Raw genomic sequence first — 16,631 nt, forward strand, 5'->3', positions numbered from 1 at the left:
CCCTTCCCTTGGGTTTCCTTTCTCTCTGCAGACATGGGCTGGAATGACAAGGAGGGGATGTGCCACTGCCCCACAGCCTCACTGCCACAGCTCATGGATCCTCAACAAGAAGAGGTCAGTACCATAAAGGGGTTCCCTGAGCAGCTCCCAGGATTTGGGTTGCTCTGGGTAAAGCTGAAAGAGGCAGAGATGCATTTGCCTTTGGGAAATGGGTTAACAGCCTGGATGCCCCATCTACCTTCTGCATTTCCTAGCATTTAATGAGTCTGCGTGCTAATTAGCTCTCTGAAGTCTCTCGTCTGAAATGCCAAGCTTTAGTAAAACCAGAAATGCAGATGCTTGGCAATACTGGCAATTGTTATTGCTGCAGGAGAGACTGGGGAGCAGCTCTTTGCAAGCAAAACAGGGCAGCTGTCTGGTGGCTGCACAGCTTGTGTGCACACCACGCTCTTTGCAGATGATACTGTGGGTTGCAAGCAAAAGTGGGTGAAGATCTGTGGTCAAAATATTTTTCTCCAAGAAAATATAATTTGAAGTTAAATTGAAACACTTCATAAGTGCATATCTGTTTTGCTTCATCATTTCAGTTTAAAAAGCACTGGAGGCCTCCTCCCCAGCCCTGAAGGTGCGCGGTGCCAGGTAGGATGGGGCCCTGGGCAGCCTCAGCTGCTGAGTGGCAGCACTGCCCATGGCAGGGGGTTGGGGCTGGGTGGGATTTGTGGTCCCTTCCAACCCAAACCATTCTATGATTCTGTGACAGAGCTGGTCCTGTGCCGGACATCCTACAGCTTCTCATAGCCAAACCACATCTTGTTGGTGTCTTGTCCCAGGTCAGGCATTGTCAGGTCATTGTGATATTAGATTTTCTTGCTGGTATTTGTTTCATGACGTAGACCCCTAATTTCACACCCATGGAACTGAGTCACTCTCTGGAGATGCAGAAGTGAACAGGGAAGGAGAGAGCCCCACAGAGCTGCTTCCTGAGCAGACACCCACAAGAACTCTCATTTGGTGACTGCTCTTCCAGTGCTCCTTTTGGACATGCCATGTTTCCTGTCCATGGTCAGCCTGCTTTGCTATGTGGCATCAGAAATCCAGATAGAGGGCATCCACTGCCTCCTCCACCTCCTGCTATCCAGGCGACTATTGGAGTAAGAAATTAAGAAGGAAACTGCTTACAGGACAGGCTTACAGAAACAGACAATGAGCATTTTGAATAACAGGTTGTTCTATCATTGGTTCTACTTTATCAATACATTGTTCTGAATCAAATACATTATTTTTTTCCAAATTTCTACCTATCTTTGGACTGGACAGATTCTGAGCCACCAGCACATGTGTGCATTTGGGTCCTCCCATTTTTTTCTGCAGCCTGTGGGCTCCCAGCAGGCTCCTATCCACAGCAAGCAAGGTACTGAGCACCAGGTCCCACGTTGAGCAGCGTGCTGGATATGGGCATAGGGCACGTGTTCCATGAAGCTCCCCACCCAGGCTTGCCCCAGGGAGGTGGTGGATAACCCTTCCCTGGAGACACTCAGGGTCAGTCTGGGTGAGGCTCTGAACACCTGACAGAGCTGTGGTGCCCCTGTTCATGGCAGGGAGTTGGACTACACGGCCTTTATGGGTCTCTTCCAACTCAAACAATTCTGTGATTCTATGATTATGCTCCAATGGGGAAGGAGAGCAGTGATGGGGTGCAGCCGTGCCAGCGGGCAGCCAGCAGAGGAGATGTGCTCTTACTCATTGCCTGTCAGTCTTTGCAATCACCTTAAATCTTTTTCTTCTAAAAGAAGATGATTCCAGGGAGAGCTTCAAACACTTCTACAATATGCATCTGACTGACCGCATCAATCCAATTTATTGGTATTTCTCACATCCTTTCATTTTCTCATTCCTTCTCGCACTGGCTTGGGGTAGAGGATTAACCAGGCAAATCTCTGGCTTTATCCCTCCGTGCCACAGGCTAATGAGCAAGCTGCAGTGCAATGCTTCAGCCCATCTCCTCATTAAGCCAAAAGCACGTTTTGCTCTCTCAGGGTGGCTGCAGGGCATCCAAAATTTCTCCTGTGCTCATTAACATCTGAGGTTGCCACTCAGCAGTGCAGAGAGCGAGGTGGGATGGTGATCCTCCCGCAGCCCGAACAGCAACCCACCAGTTTTGGTTGAATCCCTTTCAGTTTGGACTCAGGCCAGCTGGTTGCCACCTCAGATTTTCTTCCGATCCACCCTGCACCATTTTGCTGCAAATCATAGAATGAATGAATCATAGAATGACCTGAGTTGAAAAGGACCGCAATGATAATTGAGTTTCAACCCCCTGCTATGTGCAGGGTCGCCAACCACCAGATCAGGCTGCCCAGAGCCACATCCAGCCTGGCCTTGAATGCCTCCAGGGATGGGGCATCCACAGCCTCCTTGGGCAACCTGTTCCAGTGCGTTACCACCCTCTGGGTGAAAAACTTCTTCCTAATATCCAAATCCTGCCACAGGAAGAGCTGCAGAGCAAGGCTCTGCCATACACAACAGCCCCAGAGACACGCTGCAGAGAAAGGATGCTTGTGACCACCCAGGGACCCACGGAGTCAGCAGCAAATGCAGTACAGCTGGGGTAAGAGAGGAGCACCTGAAGCGGGGTGCTGCAAGAATTCGCCCTCTCCTGGCTTCAGACGCAAGGAGACTGAGATTCAGGCAGGGAGACATCACCTGAACTGGTGCCATCACAGGGAATGGAAGGAGGCAGACAGCCAACAGATTCTCTAGGATTTAGGTGGAATTCTGGAGCCCTTAGAATTTAGATAAAACCCTGCTTCAGGTGGGATTTAGGACTGGCTCCAGCCACGGTTACCTCTGTTTCGTCTGTGAAGTTCACTGAAGAGCAGTCAGAATCCCTCCAGAAGTGGCCTATGCACAACGGAGTGAAGAAGCAGAATTTTGGGCACTGCACATCCCAGAAGCTGCCCAAGGGCTCCTTGCCAGCAGCAGGCTGCACCCACCCCTTGGCAGCAGCAGCCACAACCGACCACGTAAGCGCTGCTTTGAACTACTGAGGTGGCCACTGTATGTGTAGGTGCCCTGCAACCCCTCGGGCTGCCCAGGGGTGACCTTCTCCTCATTTAATAGGGAAAAGAGCAAAGAGTGGGTGGGTTGGTGGGATTTATCAGGGAGAAACCTGGCTCAGGAGCAAGAATCACGTCTCCTCACGTTCAGCTCTTCTGGCCTTGTTCGAGAGCTCCCTCATCTCTCTGAGCTCCTGAGACAGGGAACAAGTTATGATTTTAGGAGTAATTGCTTTCAGGAGCCATTAATTCTATTTTTATCTTTCACTGTAACAAAAGCTTCCCAATAATGTCATTACTACTGATCAGCAGTATCCACTAAATACATTGAAATAACACAATTAATGTATTACCCTTTTTACCCCGTATGCTGTTTGATGTTTGGCCCAAAAAGTGAACGTCACATTTCCATTCTCAACTCTATCATATTTATAGAGGACATCTTTCAAAGATCATTTCCCAAGAAAGAGTCACCGCTGTGAAGGAAGCTGTCATAATATGGAAGAAAGCAGCACACACACACACACACACACACACTGACCTCACTCATCAGTTACAAATATATATTGTACAGAACAAGAGTCTTTGAGTAAACGTGGGTGGATCTTCATATTTCACTCAAAGGACAACTATTAAGCAGAGGGGGAACACACTGCCCAAAGAGGTGGTGGATGCCCCATCCCTGCAGACCCTCAAGGTCAGGCTGGATGGGGCTCTGAGCACCTGATGGAGCTGTAGGTGTCCCCGTTCATGGCAGGGAGTTGGACTGGATGGCCTTTAAGGGCCCCTTTCAACTCAAACGATTCTATGGTTCTATGATTCTACGACATATTATTGCATCTTGTTGCATAGTTACTGCTAAAACTGGGACTGGTAAAAACTTCTGAGCACACATATCCACCAAATCTAAGATGTAAAGTCACCCTAAGGCACAGCTAGGCACAACAAGCCCAAAGCAGCAGATATATGTGTTGTGAAGTACTGGGCTGGTCCTTAAAAAATATAAGAAAAGAAAAACAAACCAACACCAGAGAACTAGAGATGACAGGGAAATAAACGGACCATAAAGACTCCCTAGATTAGTTCTCATCCTGCATTGTCATTGCAGACACTGCCAAATGGAAGCTGTTGGAGGGATAAACGCATCATACCTTTACACGGGGCCTTAATGCCAAAGGCTGACTGTGCCCTCCCACCATTCCTGAGCTGCAGCATCCCTCCATGGGCAGCACAGGCAGCAGGGGTTACACAGCCCTGTAAGCAGAGGAGCACAGTACTGGTCTCTCTATATGCAGACCACTAAAACAAGCCAAGATACCAAACTGAAGAGATAAAGAGTCAATCTCTCCACTGCAGCAAGCAGATGTGGCCACAGCCATGGGGTTTGCACCATCTGGGGCTCAGCAGAGAAGATCCTTGTGATGTTGAAGCTGCTCTATGGACGTGAAAAGATCTGTCTTCATCACAGAAGAAAAGCCTTAGATACAGAGCCAGAGGTAATTAAAAAATTCTCTAATCCTCCCACTCTAATTTCCTTAATTTGATAGGATAAAATGATTGTATCTGAGTATTTATGTACTTCGTACAGACTGACGGGGGAAAAAAACAGCTTCCCACCTAAGATCATAAGATTCCTTCTCCTTCTGAGAACATCTTGAAGAAAGTTGGATAATTACGAAGTAGCTGAAAGATCAGACCTTGAAATAACTTTCCTTGGAACTACCAGTTTTACCCACAGCCTCCCTAGCCCTCAAGGCACTCCCACTCACACAATCTCACCATCAAAAACAAGATACCTCATGTCCAACAGACACCAAATGGAGACAGATCTTGCCAGAGCAACTACAAAACTGGCCAATAGAGAGCCAGGTGCAGCTTCATGATAGAAATAGCAAAAGTCATTGGTGATTGTCATGCTCAACCAAAAAAGTTTTCCTGGAAGAAAGTGTACTGCATCCAGACGTGGAGTATAGGAGAGACATGGAACTGTTGGAGTGCATCCAGAGGAGAGCCACAAAACTGGCCCAAGGGATGGAACACCTCTCCTATAGGGACAGGCTGAGAGCTGGGGCTGTTCAGCCCGGAGAAGAGAAGATTCTGAGGTCACCTGAGGGCAGTCTTTCAGTATCTAAAGGGGCTGTAAGAAGGAAGGGGACAGACTCTTTAATAGGGTCTGTTGTGACAGACCAAGGGGAAGTGGGTTCAAACTAAAAGAGGGGACATTCTGATTGGAGATAAGGAAGACATTTTTTATAGTAAGTGTGGTGAGGCACTGGCACAGGTTGCCCAGAGAGGTGGTGGATGCCCCATCCTTGGAGACCCTCAAGGTCAGGCTGGATGGGGCTCTGAGCACCTGATGGAGCTGTAGGTGTCCCTGTTCATGGCAGGGAGTTGGACTGGATGGCCTTTAAGGGCTCCTTTCAACTCAAACGATTCTATGGTTCTATGATTCTGTGATCTGTATCTTCTCCATGGTCTGAGAGATTTTGACTACTGTTACTCCCTCAACCACTTCAACTGAATAACACTGTTAGTTTGGAGTAAAGCCATTGCTCTGATCAGGTTTTAGAGTGGGAAGGGCTGGTTCTCTATAAAAAACATGGCCATATTTCCAACCAGGTGGTCTGCTAACAGTTATTATTTCTCCCTCACAGCCTTGATCTCTGAAAAGCTTTTTCAGATTTCTTTTTCTTTCTGTAAGACACAAGTCTTGCCTTCTACAGCAACGTGTCACCATCAGCTCATGTCATGCTTGGACACATTGGCTCACATCCACCTCACCAGAAGATCTACATAAAGAGCAACCCTTGAACCAACTCTTCAAGTAAATGACTGGTAGCAGAAACAATACTAAAAAATAAACAAGCAATAACAACAAACAAAATGAAATAAAGCAAAAAACAAAACAAAACAAAACAAAATCAGCTGGGGACAAAATCACTGACACAGGGCAAATTTTAGATTTATTGACACGCTATTTCCTTATGAGCAAATGCCATTAAGAAGCAGTAATCTGACACATGCTCAGGTGGACCTTTTCTGTACAAATTTCCTCAATGTCAACTGATTTTTGCTGATGGATATCAGATGTACAGCTCCTTCCTTTGCACTAATTCTGTCTGCTTTCATTTCACCAAAACAGCCTCCAAGTACTTCACAAATACATAGAGAATGGCTTGGGTTGGAAGGGACCTGAAAGGCCATTCAGACTCTACCCCCTGCCATGGGCTGCTCGTCATCCACCAGCTGAGGCTGCCCAGGGCTCCATCCAGCCTGGCCTTGAACACCTCCAGGGATGGGGCACACACACAGCTCTCTGGACAGCTGTGCCAGTGCCTCACCACCCTCTGAATAAAGGATTTCTAACCTAACATCTAACTTAGACTTGCCCTCTTTTAGCCTAAAGCCATTCCCCCTTGTCCTGTCACTATCAGACCACGTGATAAGTCAGTCTCCCTCCTTCTTGTAAACTCACTTCAAATACTGGAAGGCCACAACGAGGTCTCCTCAGAGCCTTCTCTTCCCCAAGCTAAACAAGCCCAACTCCCTCAGCTTGTCTTCCACAGGAGAGGTGCTCCAGCCCTCCGATCATCTTAGCAGCCCTCCTCTGGACCCACTCCAGCAGCTCCAAATCCTTCCTGTACTGGGGGCCCCAGGTCTGGACAAAGTACTCCAGATGAGGCCTCACAAGAGCAAAGCAGAGGGGGGCAATCCCCTCTCTCTCCCTGCTGTCACCCCTCTGCTGATGCAGCCCAGGATGCTGGTGGCCTGGGCTCCAAGTGCACACTGCTGGCTCTTACCCAGTTTTTTGTCCACCATGAGTTGATGGGATGAAATCTCTGCTTCTGGAGCAGCCTGTCCCACCTGACCTTTAAGAAGCCAAAGGACGTGCCAGGCCACAGGCGGTATTTCAGCTGCTCAGCATCAGGCTGTGGTTGATCAAGGGATGCTCTGTCTGACCCAGGTTTGAATCAAGCACATCCAAACTGATGGGATGCTCTCAATCCGTCCAAGGGTTTGCTGGTAATGACTTGGAAGAAGGACTCTCCTTCCTAGAAAACTCAGACCGCAGAGGAGGAAGGGAAAGAGAGGACATGGGATCCCATGTAGCTGCAGCTCCGATATGCAGGAGCACATGGACACAAACCTCCCAGGGAGCTGGCAAGGGGGCTTGGCCAGGGATGAAGGTGGAAGGCCTCATCTCAGAGGAATGTTCAACAGCAGAGGGAAAGAGCTGTGAGAGAAAACAAGTGGTGTCATAGAGATGAAGCATTTGGTAGCTGGGAGGGAAGGGGAAGGTTTGCCCAGGTTCAGTTGCAGAGGATTAATGACTGCCAGTGGGGAAGGCTGGCGCGGGATTCCTGCTTCAGGTTTCAGCACTTTTGTTCCTCTTTCTTCCAGCTTAATTGAGTTGTTATGATTGCAGTCATTGCATTTTTCTATGAGAAGGCGGCTCAGGGGCTGGGATGTCCCTCTGCTGCAATTCCAGCAATTTCAGTTCCAGCAGCCCGCACCTGAGAGTTGCACGGAGGGGGAAAATGTGCATTTAAGCAGAAAATGCTTATGTATTTTAAATAAACCAGGTTATTGTGATGAAACATTGAAGTCTGGGGATGTCCTGGAGAACACAGGGCTCCTGCCATGCTCCCCATGCTCTGGGTGGGGATGCACAGCCATGGCTCTGGTGCAGGACGAATGGATGAGGCTGGGCACAGCAGTAAAGAGGTAAAACCAATTACCTGGCAAGAGGAATTAATTACTGGAATAAAAGTGTGAAGAAAGCACAGGGCATTTGCTGCAGCGTTTCACTGCCTCTATGAGCGGTTAATGGGCACCGTCAGCTGAGCAGTCTGGGGCCTCTCCCGGCACACCATAAAGCACCGCGCTCACCATAAATAACAGGTTTAATACATCTCCGCTTCCTTCCAGCTGGACCTCAGGGTCCCAGAGTTGTGTAAAGTTAACCTTCCTCCCAGGGTCAGGTACCAGAAATGGCTGTGCTCGAGCAAAATCCTTTCTTCAAACCTTTCACAAGTGAGAGATGAACGTTGGCTCCACGCCCAGCGCTGCCTGAGCGCCCAACCCGCAGGTTTGGTTGGCAGCTCCCAAATGAGGCACTGCCTACCAGAACCACGGGATGGGGCTTCTCCTCCTCCTCCTCCAGATACAGAAATATACAGGAGGGTGCCGAAAATTTGTCATCACTTCAGGCCTAGAGGGAGACAAACGTTATTTGAGTTCATTCCTGGGAGCACATTTTGCTGGCTGCTGCTCTGTCAGCTTCAGTCTGCAAACACTTGATCCAAATCCAGGGGTGGAAGGAAAAAGCCTTCAGACCGTCCTCGTGGCCTGCGCCCCGGCCCTCCAAAACAAACAGACCGCTATGTTTTGGCTTAGCAAAAACGCTGAAATGAATTACGTTCGATGCAAGTCACAGCTCCATTTCAGAAGTGAAAGCCGCGCTATTCCTGCCAGAGCACGCTGTGCCTGCACACACCAACACACACCGCCCAGCCAGCCCTGCTGCTGCCCCCACAGGGAGCCCCCAGGGGACTTTGGAACATCCCCAAGGAGGAGACCCCGCAGCCTCCGGGCAGTCCGTGCCAGTGCTCCATCACCTGCACAGCACAGCAGTGCTCCTGGTGTTCACAGGGAACCTACTGTGTGCCAGTTTGTGCCCACCGCCTCCTGTCCTGGCACTGGGCACCACTGAGCAGAGCCTGGCTCCATCCTCTCTGCACCCAGCCTTCAGTTTTCTACAGACACTGATGGGCTCCTCCTGAGCCTCCTCTCCTCCAGGCTGAACAGTCCATGATACTTAATGCTGGTGAGCTGGTTCATAACGTCTTCCGAATCTGTTACTTACTGAAAATGTCCTAAAGTAACCCTGTGCTACAGGTTCTGAAAGAACTTGAACATTACATTGATTTCCAAAATGTCAAAAAGACCAATAAAACCGAGATATCTGGCCAGAGGTGGCTGGGCAGCTGCATAAACTTTGAGTATCTGCTACATTTGTTGTGTTAAATTTTCTGATGAAGTTGGTTTTATTGCAATTGCGTGCTGTCACAAACATCACACATCGTTTGCTGCTTGGTTTTTGGATCTTTTCAAATGAAATCTCAAAGGAGTCTTCAGAGGCCTGGAGCACCGCTCCTGCTGACAGGCTGAGGGATCTGGGCTTGTTCGGCTTGGAGAAGAGAAGGCTCCGCAGAGACCTCACTGTGGCCTTCCAGTACTGAAAGGGAGCTTCCAAGCAGGAGGAGACCAACTTCTTTACACAGGCAGATAAAGAGAACAATTTTAAACAAAAAGAGGGGAGATTTAGGTTAGATATTAGGAGAAAAGAAGCTGTGGGTGCCCTATCCCTGGAGGTGCTCGAGGCCAGGTTGGATGGGGGTCTGGGCAGCCCCAGCTGGTGGGGGGCAGCCCTGCCCAGAGCAGGGGGTTGGAACTGGATGGGCTTTAATGTTTGCAATCCAAACCGTTCCGTGAGTCTATGATCAGTAGGAAGAAAATCCCGCTGGAGGAAGGAGAACCAAAGTGGCCGGGGCCTCAGCTGCCCCCAGAGCCTGCAGGCTGTGGGGCACCAGGAGGCAGCTGCTGACCCTGCAGCCATGTCCTGCCACAAGGCTGGAAACAGCAGGACCATAAATCCTGTCCTGTAACTGGACAGCATCAAGGTGAGCGGCTGAAGGCTCATCCCCAAGAACACAAAGGAGCAGAGGCACAGAGATAGGAGGGAAACCCTGGCAGCCTCACAGACACTGCGTGTACGTACACACCTATGGTGGCTGCAGGAACCCAAGCTGACCATGGTACCAGTCTGCACTGAAAGCACAGACACAGCTGCTTTGACACAGCCCCAGATTGTAACCCCTATAGCTCAGGGCTACTTACCACATGGGGTCAGCTGTCAGAATTTCAGACCTCTTTTCCAGGACACAGAGACTCTAAGAGTCAGAAATGGGAAGGCAAACCTCAGGAAGGCTACACCAAGCACACTGAAAACACTTTTTATCCCTCCTCTTCCAGAGGTAGGATGCATCCCCATCCTTCTGAGCTTGAGGAACAAGGAGAGATTACAACTCTGGCAGCACTGCTGTGATTGCACACAGGCAGTGTCAGACAACACTCAGCTTTCCCGCTGCTGGGCCAAAGTCAAGAGAGCTTCAGAGGTCCTGGAGACACCGCTCAGCACACGATGAGGCCATGGCTTTAGGCAAAGTGTCTGCCCAAGTTGCAAAGGCTAAAGCACTGCTGGCCAGAAATTACTTTTAACAAGACCTTTGTGAATTGGGACTGCTTCACAGGAAAACAACATTTAACTTCATAAAAAAGGAGGCAGCCAATAGGCTGGGAAATAAACCTCCTATTTCTTTTAGTGCCCACGATCTCACACACAGGCACACCTTGCTGTACTGGCAGCGCAGTGGGAAGGAGGGAAGCTCCATTCCAGCCCACAGCGGCCACCCAGACAGACAGCAGCCCCTTCCCACGCCTTTGTACGACGCAGGAAATCCCCATTCCCTTTTCATATATTTTCAGGTCATTTGAGGAAAAAATTATGAGTCACCTACAGCAGCCACAGCCACTTCTTAATGTTTTCTGCTCCTCGATACCTTCATAACTCAGCTCGAGTTTCTCTTCTCCCCTCTCCTCCCTTGAAGATTTATCACGGATGAGGATTTTCTCGGTTTATCCCATTTTCAAGCACCACACTGCCCTTTATGCAAGCAAAACGAATTTAAGCTGTAGTGACTCTTCTTGTCCTTACCCATTCACTGCAGCTTTTCCAAACCTATCTACTCAGGTTGCCTCTGATGTGGATGTGAAGTAAGTAGATGTAGCTGCCTTCAATCTCTCAGAGCCCCATAAACAAAAGCAGTGGACTTCAGAGCTTTTCCTTCTAAGAAATTAAACTACCTGGAGAATTTGCTTTTTCCTTCCATGGTGACCTCCCCTGGCAGACCAGATGCCACCCTGAGAAACTGCGAGGCACCTCTCTTCTTCCTTCCTTCCCCTCCAGATATCCTGCCAAACAGCAACAAGAACAGAATTTCACAAGCACACAACATGCGACAGAAATGGGGAGGGGACTGCTGGCTCCTGCACACAGCTTCCCTGTCCAGAAGAGAAGCTAGCAGGACTCCCACCCAATGGGGCTTTAAGGGCCTGGAGGGATGCTGCCCAAAGCCCCAGATGAGACATCACCCAGAAGGGCAAAAGAGGTTACCAGATCTTTCCTTTTGGCCTGGCTTGCTCAAGTAGCAAGCAAACCCAAAGGGCCTTTCTAGCCCCAGAAACCACATAGAAGTTGTGCAGGTCAGAAGGCAGTTCTCTCCCATTGCTACAGATTCAAAGACCTGTTTCTGCCCTACCACATGTTGCAAACTAAAGCTTAGAAACAGAGGAAACAAAAATCAGTTCTTATTTTCTCCTTGTTTTTGAGAAGACAGGGGAGACCCACTGACTTCATGTTTCAATAAAGTAAATGCATATAGAAAACCAGTTACCTGTAATCTTTTTTCAGGCATGGAAGTAAACAGACAACACCTTTAGTTTTGATGCTTTGTGTGTGACTTGGTGATAATCCATCCGTATATCCGAATATGCACCACTAACTGAAGTTTCACCTTATATACCCAGAAACACATCCCAAGGGAGCACAGATCAATACAAACAAGGTGTGTCAGAAAGCGGTATAAAATAAGATTTATTTGCAAATCACCTTGACAAAAAGGAAACAAGTATATGAGATGTGCATGGTGGAGATTACACACCTGTTCTTTCGTCTTCTGAGATTTCCATTTATATGAACCATGGAATTCTTCCAGAATTCAAAAGGAGCTTTGAAGGTATTCTTTTTTTGTCTTGTCCTGCTGTTCCCTCCATTGGCACACTTACAGGAGACTCAAACGCTTTGCAACAAGAAGTAGCACACGTAAACCAAGGTTGTTCTGTTGTGTTTTAAGGAAAACTTGGACAATAGCCTTTTCACATTTGGTCAGGATGGCGTTAAGCACTTCAAGATTCCCTCCAGGAGCAGCGCTCGGTGCTGTGGTAACACAGAGAGCCCTACAGTCAAACACATCCCACCCTGAAGGATCACATCTTGACTGAAACTTCACATTCTTTCTCATGTAAGACACAGCACATCTGGTTATGATACGAGTTCTCTCTCTTGGAAGCTAAGGAGCTGTCTCGCATGTAAAAATGATAGAAGTTTGGTATTTAATAAGAACTGCAGTGTATAAATGAACCTGGGATAAAGGCAATGCAAACAGTGAGCTTATGTGATTGTGGAAGGGCAACCTCTAAATTACAGCTGCTCGTAACAGTTACAAAGGAAGACAGCAATATCTTCAGAACACTTCTTCAACCAACCTCATTCTCTCCAGCTTTCAAAAAGGCAGGAAATTTCAACTCTGAAGTTGTACTTCTAATTAGATGAGATACAAAGCAAATTTCCAACTCCCTAAACGTTCTCGGAGCAGATCTTGCACATTAAGCACACCATGCTTTAGGTGGAAGTCCAAAATGAGCACCACAAAACAAAGGAATATCTGCTCAGAGAGGAAATCAAGGACCCCAAACTGGATCCATTTTTTTCCCCGTAACAGCTCTAGAAAATATTTCTTCTTCCAACAGGGACTTTCTGTCCCCCCCTTTTTATGAAGTTCAAAATAATTCCAATACTCAGCACTGGAAAAATAGTAGTTTGTGTTTTTTTCCTCTCCATAAATACAACAATGCAAGAGAAGATGCCTAGGCATCACTGTCACCAGTTCAAATAAGGCATTAATGAATGTACTAAATCATTCAAATGTACATAAACATGTTACATACATAAAAATATGTCCCAAATCTTAAAATAATGTTATAAGAGTAATAACTCCTGTATTAGTGACAGCCATTTTGTTATTTTGGCAACAAAGAGCAGGTAAACCAATGTAAGTCTTACACATTATTTTATTTTAGCCTACTTTAGAACAACTAAAATAACACCCAACTGAGCTTTCTCAGCCATCAATCTACATTATAATCCACCATAGGTGTTTCCCCATCCCTTCTGAGAAATCTAGCGCATCTTCATGGGAAAAATACACTTGGTCACATCAATCAATGAAATGATTCTGAGGGAGAGGCACAGAATCCAGGATTTCCCTGAAGCTGAATGCCTTAGCTAACATCAGACTGCTTCCTGAGCAAGGTCAGAACTGAAGAAGTAAGAGACAAGGATTCAGAACAATTTTTATGCTGACAAACCATGCTCTTTTCAACCTCAGTTCAGCCATTCAATTTCAGAGAATGGCAAGTTTGCATTTGCTTCCTGTTTCACAGCTCCAAGCCTTTACTGGAAGCCACGTCAACCTCCACAGTCGCGGCATACTGCAACAAGCAAACTGCATGTGCCCAGTTCTGTACTGGCCCCTCATTTTTACAGTTTTAACAGTATTTTCGGGAGATGGGATTTGCCACATCTCCAGTAAGTTTCATAGATTTGGAAAACAACTACCTGAAAATCCACTACTTGCAAAGGAATTATCATATTTACTAAGAAAGCGAATTAGTTCTGAGCTTCTGCAGTCTCTCAAGTGCTGCTAACAGATCTAGGCCCGACACCTCGCAATGCTCAGGGGATCTGCAAGTCTTGTAGAAGTGATTCAGTTTTCAGTCATCATTAAAGGTTTTGGCAGAGTAAAATTATATGAAATCTGTAATACAGTTGTTAACATTTATAATCCAATGATCAGTTAGAAGTATTATTGCATCTGAAGCGTAAAAATATAGGAGGTTCTATAAAGAAAAATTAAAATAGCATTAATCTAGTACTGATAGTCATATAAAATAACTCACAATTATGTAAGTTTCCATATTTAATTACACATTTAAAAATAAGTTATAAAAATAATTAAGCTTCTTTAAAACTCCTACGATAATTTCTTTTAGGAGTTTTTACTCAAATCTACTGATTGTCTAGCATCAGCAACAGCTTCTGGTACTCGAACAGTCATATTGTCCATTGACTTCTTCAAGCAGATCTGGCAGCCTAAACGTGATCTGTAAGGAAATAATACTGTTTTTAGTTCTAACCAACCATCCACCTACCAGTATTTACAGCCTCGCTTCCCCAACGTTTAGCCACCCCAAACACTTTATGGTCCAGAAACTGATCCCCTACTATTGCATGGTCATAACCAAGACCAGCAGCGGACTGCTTGCATGAACACAAATATATGTGATATCAATCATGGTCACGGATTTACATCCTTAACTTGGGATGTTTACGTTGGGAAGTTTAACCTGAGTACTTCCCACTTGTTGAGGCAACATGTACAAATGGCAACCCTTCCATTTTCAGTGACTAACTAACAGTTCAGCCAAAGGCAGGGAGAGACACTTGCATGGAACACTCAGCATCTCTGAAGAGACCAAGGCAATCAGATGGAAAGCTTCAGTAAAAGCAGACTAACTCACCCACAATCTTAAGACAGCTCAAGAAAACTGAGCACGCATTTATACAACTCACCTAACAGCTTAGGTTAATTTCACTTTTATAGCTTCCCAACAAGATACAACCTGAGTGAGAAGAGATTAGGAACTTCCATTTGGGTCACTTGCATCTTTCTAAAAGCTCACACCCAAAGTCAAACATGTTGGATTTTTACAAGATTTCTACCTGGAGTTCTATATTTTTCCTTAAGTATTTACAGGACAAAATATCTATTTACCTCCTCTTAACACAGTTAGTGCTTAAACAGGTATCTAAGAAGAAATATCTTCCTATGACTTAAATTAACAAAGAAAACCTCTGCGGTAAGGTAACAGAGAGCGTGCATGAGCTGAATGGGACACATTAACTACCTCATTACACGTACAAATTATAGCTTCAGCAACTTCCAAAGTCTAAAGTTTCATCTCTCCACAACTCACTCCCTGTGAGCTTAACACAGCGTTTGCCAGAAATTACACACATTAAAGAACCCTGCCAACTTTTTAGCAGTTCATAAACAAAGCAAACTACAGCTGAGGATAATTGGATTTTTTAACATGAGAAAGTGGATGCTGATACTCCATGAAAAACAGGAACATATTCTGAAAAGCATCTTCATGATCCTAACAATTCACCCACCCAATCAAAACATTATGTTCACAGAAACAAGCGAGCACAGCTTGTGTATTGGATAAGGCAGATTTAAATAGCTTCTTAAAATCATTTTTAATCTCAATAGTCACTACTGAATTAATCCTCTCTTCCATTTTTGCTTCTTCAGTCCAGCAGGGTACAGCATCTTTCTCCACTGTTTTAACAGAGTCCAAGGCTTACTCCCTGCTTTTTCAAGGAATTCAGTTAATTCAACCTGGTATTTAAGTATTGAATACTTAAAACTTCAGCAAGGATGGGCAAATGATTTAGCCAACTCCTTCCAGTGAAAGCCATTCAAGCCTTCACCATTTTTACAGGTCTTCCCTTCCCTCCTCTCACTCTGCTATATGTTTTGTGGATACTTTTTAAAAGGCAGGAAGTCATTGCTGCACAAGTGTAAAGACTAACAGGTAATCCCTATCTAGGCACAGCAGTATTTTCTGGTTGGGTTTTTTTTCTTGCTGTTGTTTTTTCATCTGTTCTTACCTCATATTACAGATGTCCCACTCACTTTCTTAATACCAAACTTTAAAGTGACATTCCTGGAAAGACATTAGGTAGCTGACAGCCCATTTCAAGAATGTAAAGCCACCACTGTTTCACCCACTTCTCCATCATTATGGAGTGCATTAAGACAAGCACACCCAGCAGGTCCAGGGAGGTGATCCTTCCCCACTATACTCTTCCTTGACGGGACTACATCTGGAGTAGTGTGTCCAGTTCTGGGCTCCCCAGTTCAAGAAGGACTGGGAACTCCTAGAGAGGGACCAGTGGAAGGCCATAAACATGATTAGAGGCCTGGAGTATCCCTCTAAGGAAAGGCTGAGACCTGGAGTGCTCAGCCTGAAGAAGATAGAGGGGATTTTTATCAATGCTTACAAATATCTACAGAGCAGGAGTCAAGTGGACGGGCTGCTCAATCTTCAGTGGTGCTCAACAACAGGACAAGGGACAGCAGGCACAAACCAGAGCAAAGGAAGTTCCATAAAACACGAGGAAGAACTTCTTTAGCGTAAGGGTGACAGAGCACTGGAACAGGCTGCCCTGAGACATTGTGGAGTCTCCTCTGCAGATATTTAAAGCCTGCCCAGACACTTTGCTGTGTAATCTACTGTAGAAAATGTGCTTTGGCAGGGGGGTTTGACTAGGTGATCTCCAGAGGTCCCCTTCCAGCCCCTATGATTTTGTGATCTATTAACATCAAATTCCTGTCAATCAATTGGAGAAGATTCTCCACGGTGCAATCAGGGTTGTTTTTTCCCCCCTACACAGTAACACAGTACTATATACAAACTGCATCATCTTTTTTTCACCCCCCAGGTATTTCACAGATACAGTCAACGCATAAAATCTAGCACTGATGAGTTTCAGATCCCACTTGACCACCTACATTTACAAGACAGTCAAGTACTTCTATCCTGTTG

The 16,631-nt window shown here is 46.3% G+C and overlaps 1 protein-coding gene and 1 long non-coding RNA gene across 2 annotated transcripts in view; one reads left to right on the top strand and one right to left on the bottom strand.

Moving 5' to 3' along the window:
- On the top strand, nucleotides 1-12,404 carry LOC121109053. Its single transcript, XR_005862329.2, has 4 exons — nucleotides 1-114; nucleotides 588-639; nucleotides 4,413-4,552; nucleotides 10,092-12,404. It is a non-coding gene; the product is annotated as an uncharacterized LOC121109053 (long non-coding RNA).
- FDX1 (ferredoxin 1) overlaps nucleotides 11,758-16,631 on the bottom strand; it is a 16,681-nt gene continuing 11,807 nt past the window's right edge. Inside the window, exon 4 of the mRNA NM_001198668.2 lies at nucleotides 11,758-14,120. Within this exon, the coding sequence (NP_001185597.2) occupies nucleotides 14,006-14,120 (115 nt within the window). The 3' untranslated portion in view covers nucleotides 11,758-14,005. The remainder of the gene's footprint in view (nucleotides 14,121-16,631) is intronic.

The sequence above is a fragment of the Gallus gallus genome, chromosome 1 (assembly GCF_016699485.2).
Source record: "Gallus gallus isolate bGalGal1 chromosome 1, bGalGal1.mat.broiler.GRCg7b, whole genome shotgun sequence".
Lineage (NCBI taxonomy): Eukaryota > Metazoa > Chordata > Aves > Galliformes > Phasianidae > Gallus > Gallus gallus.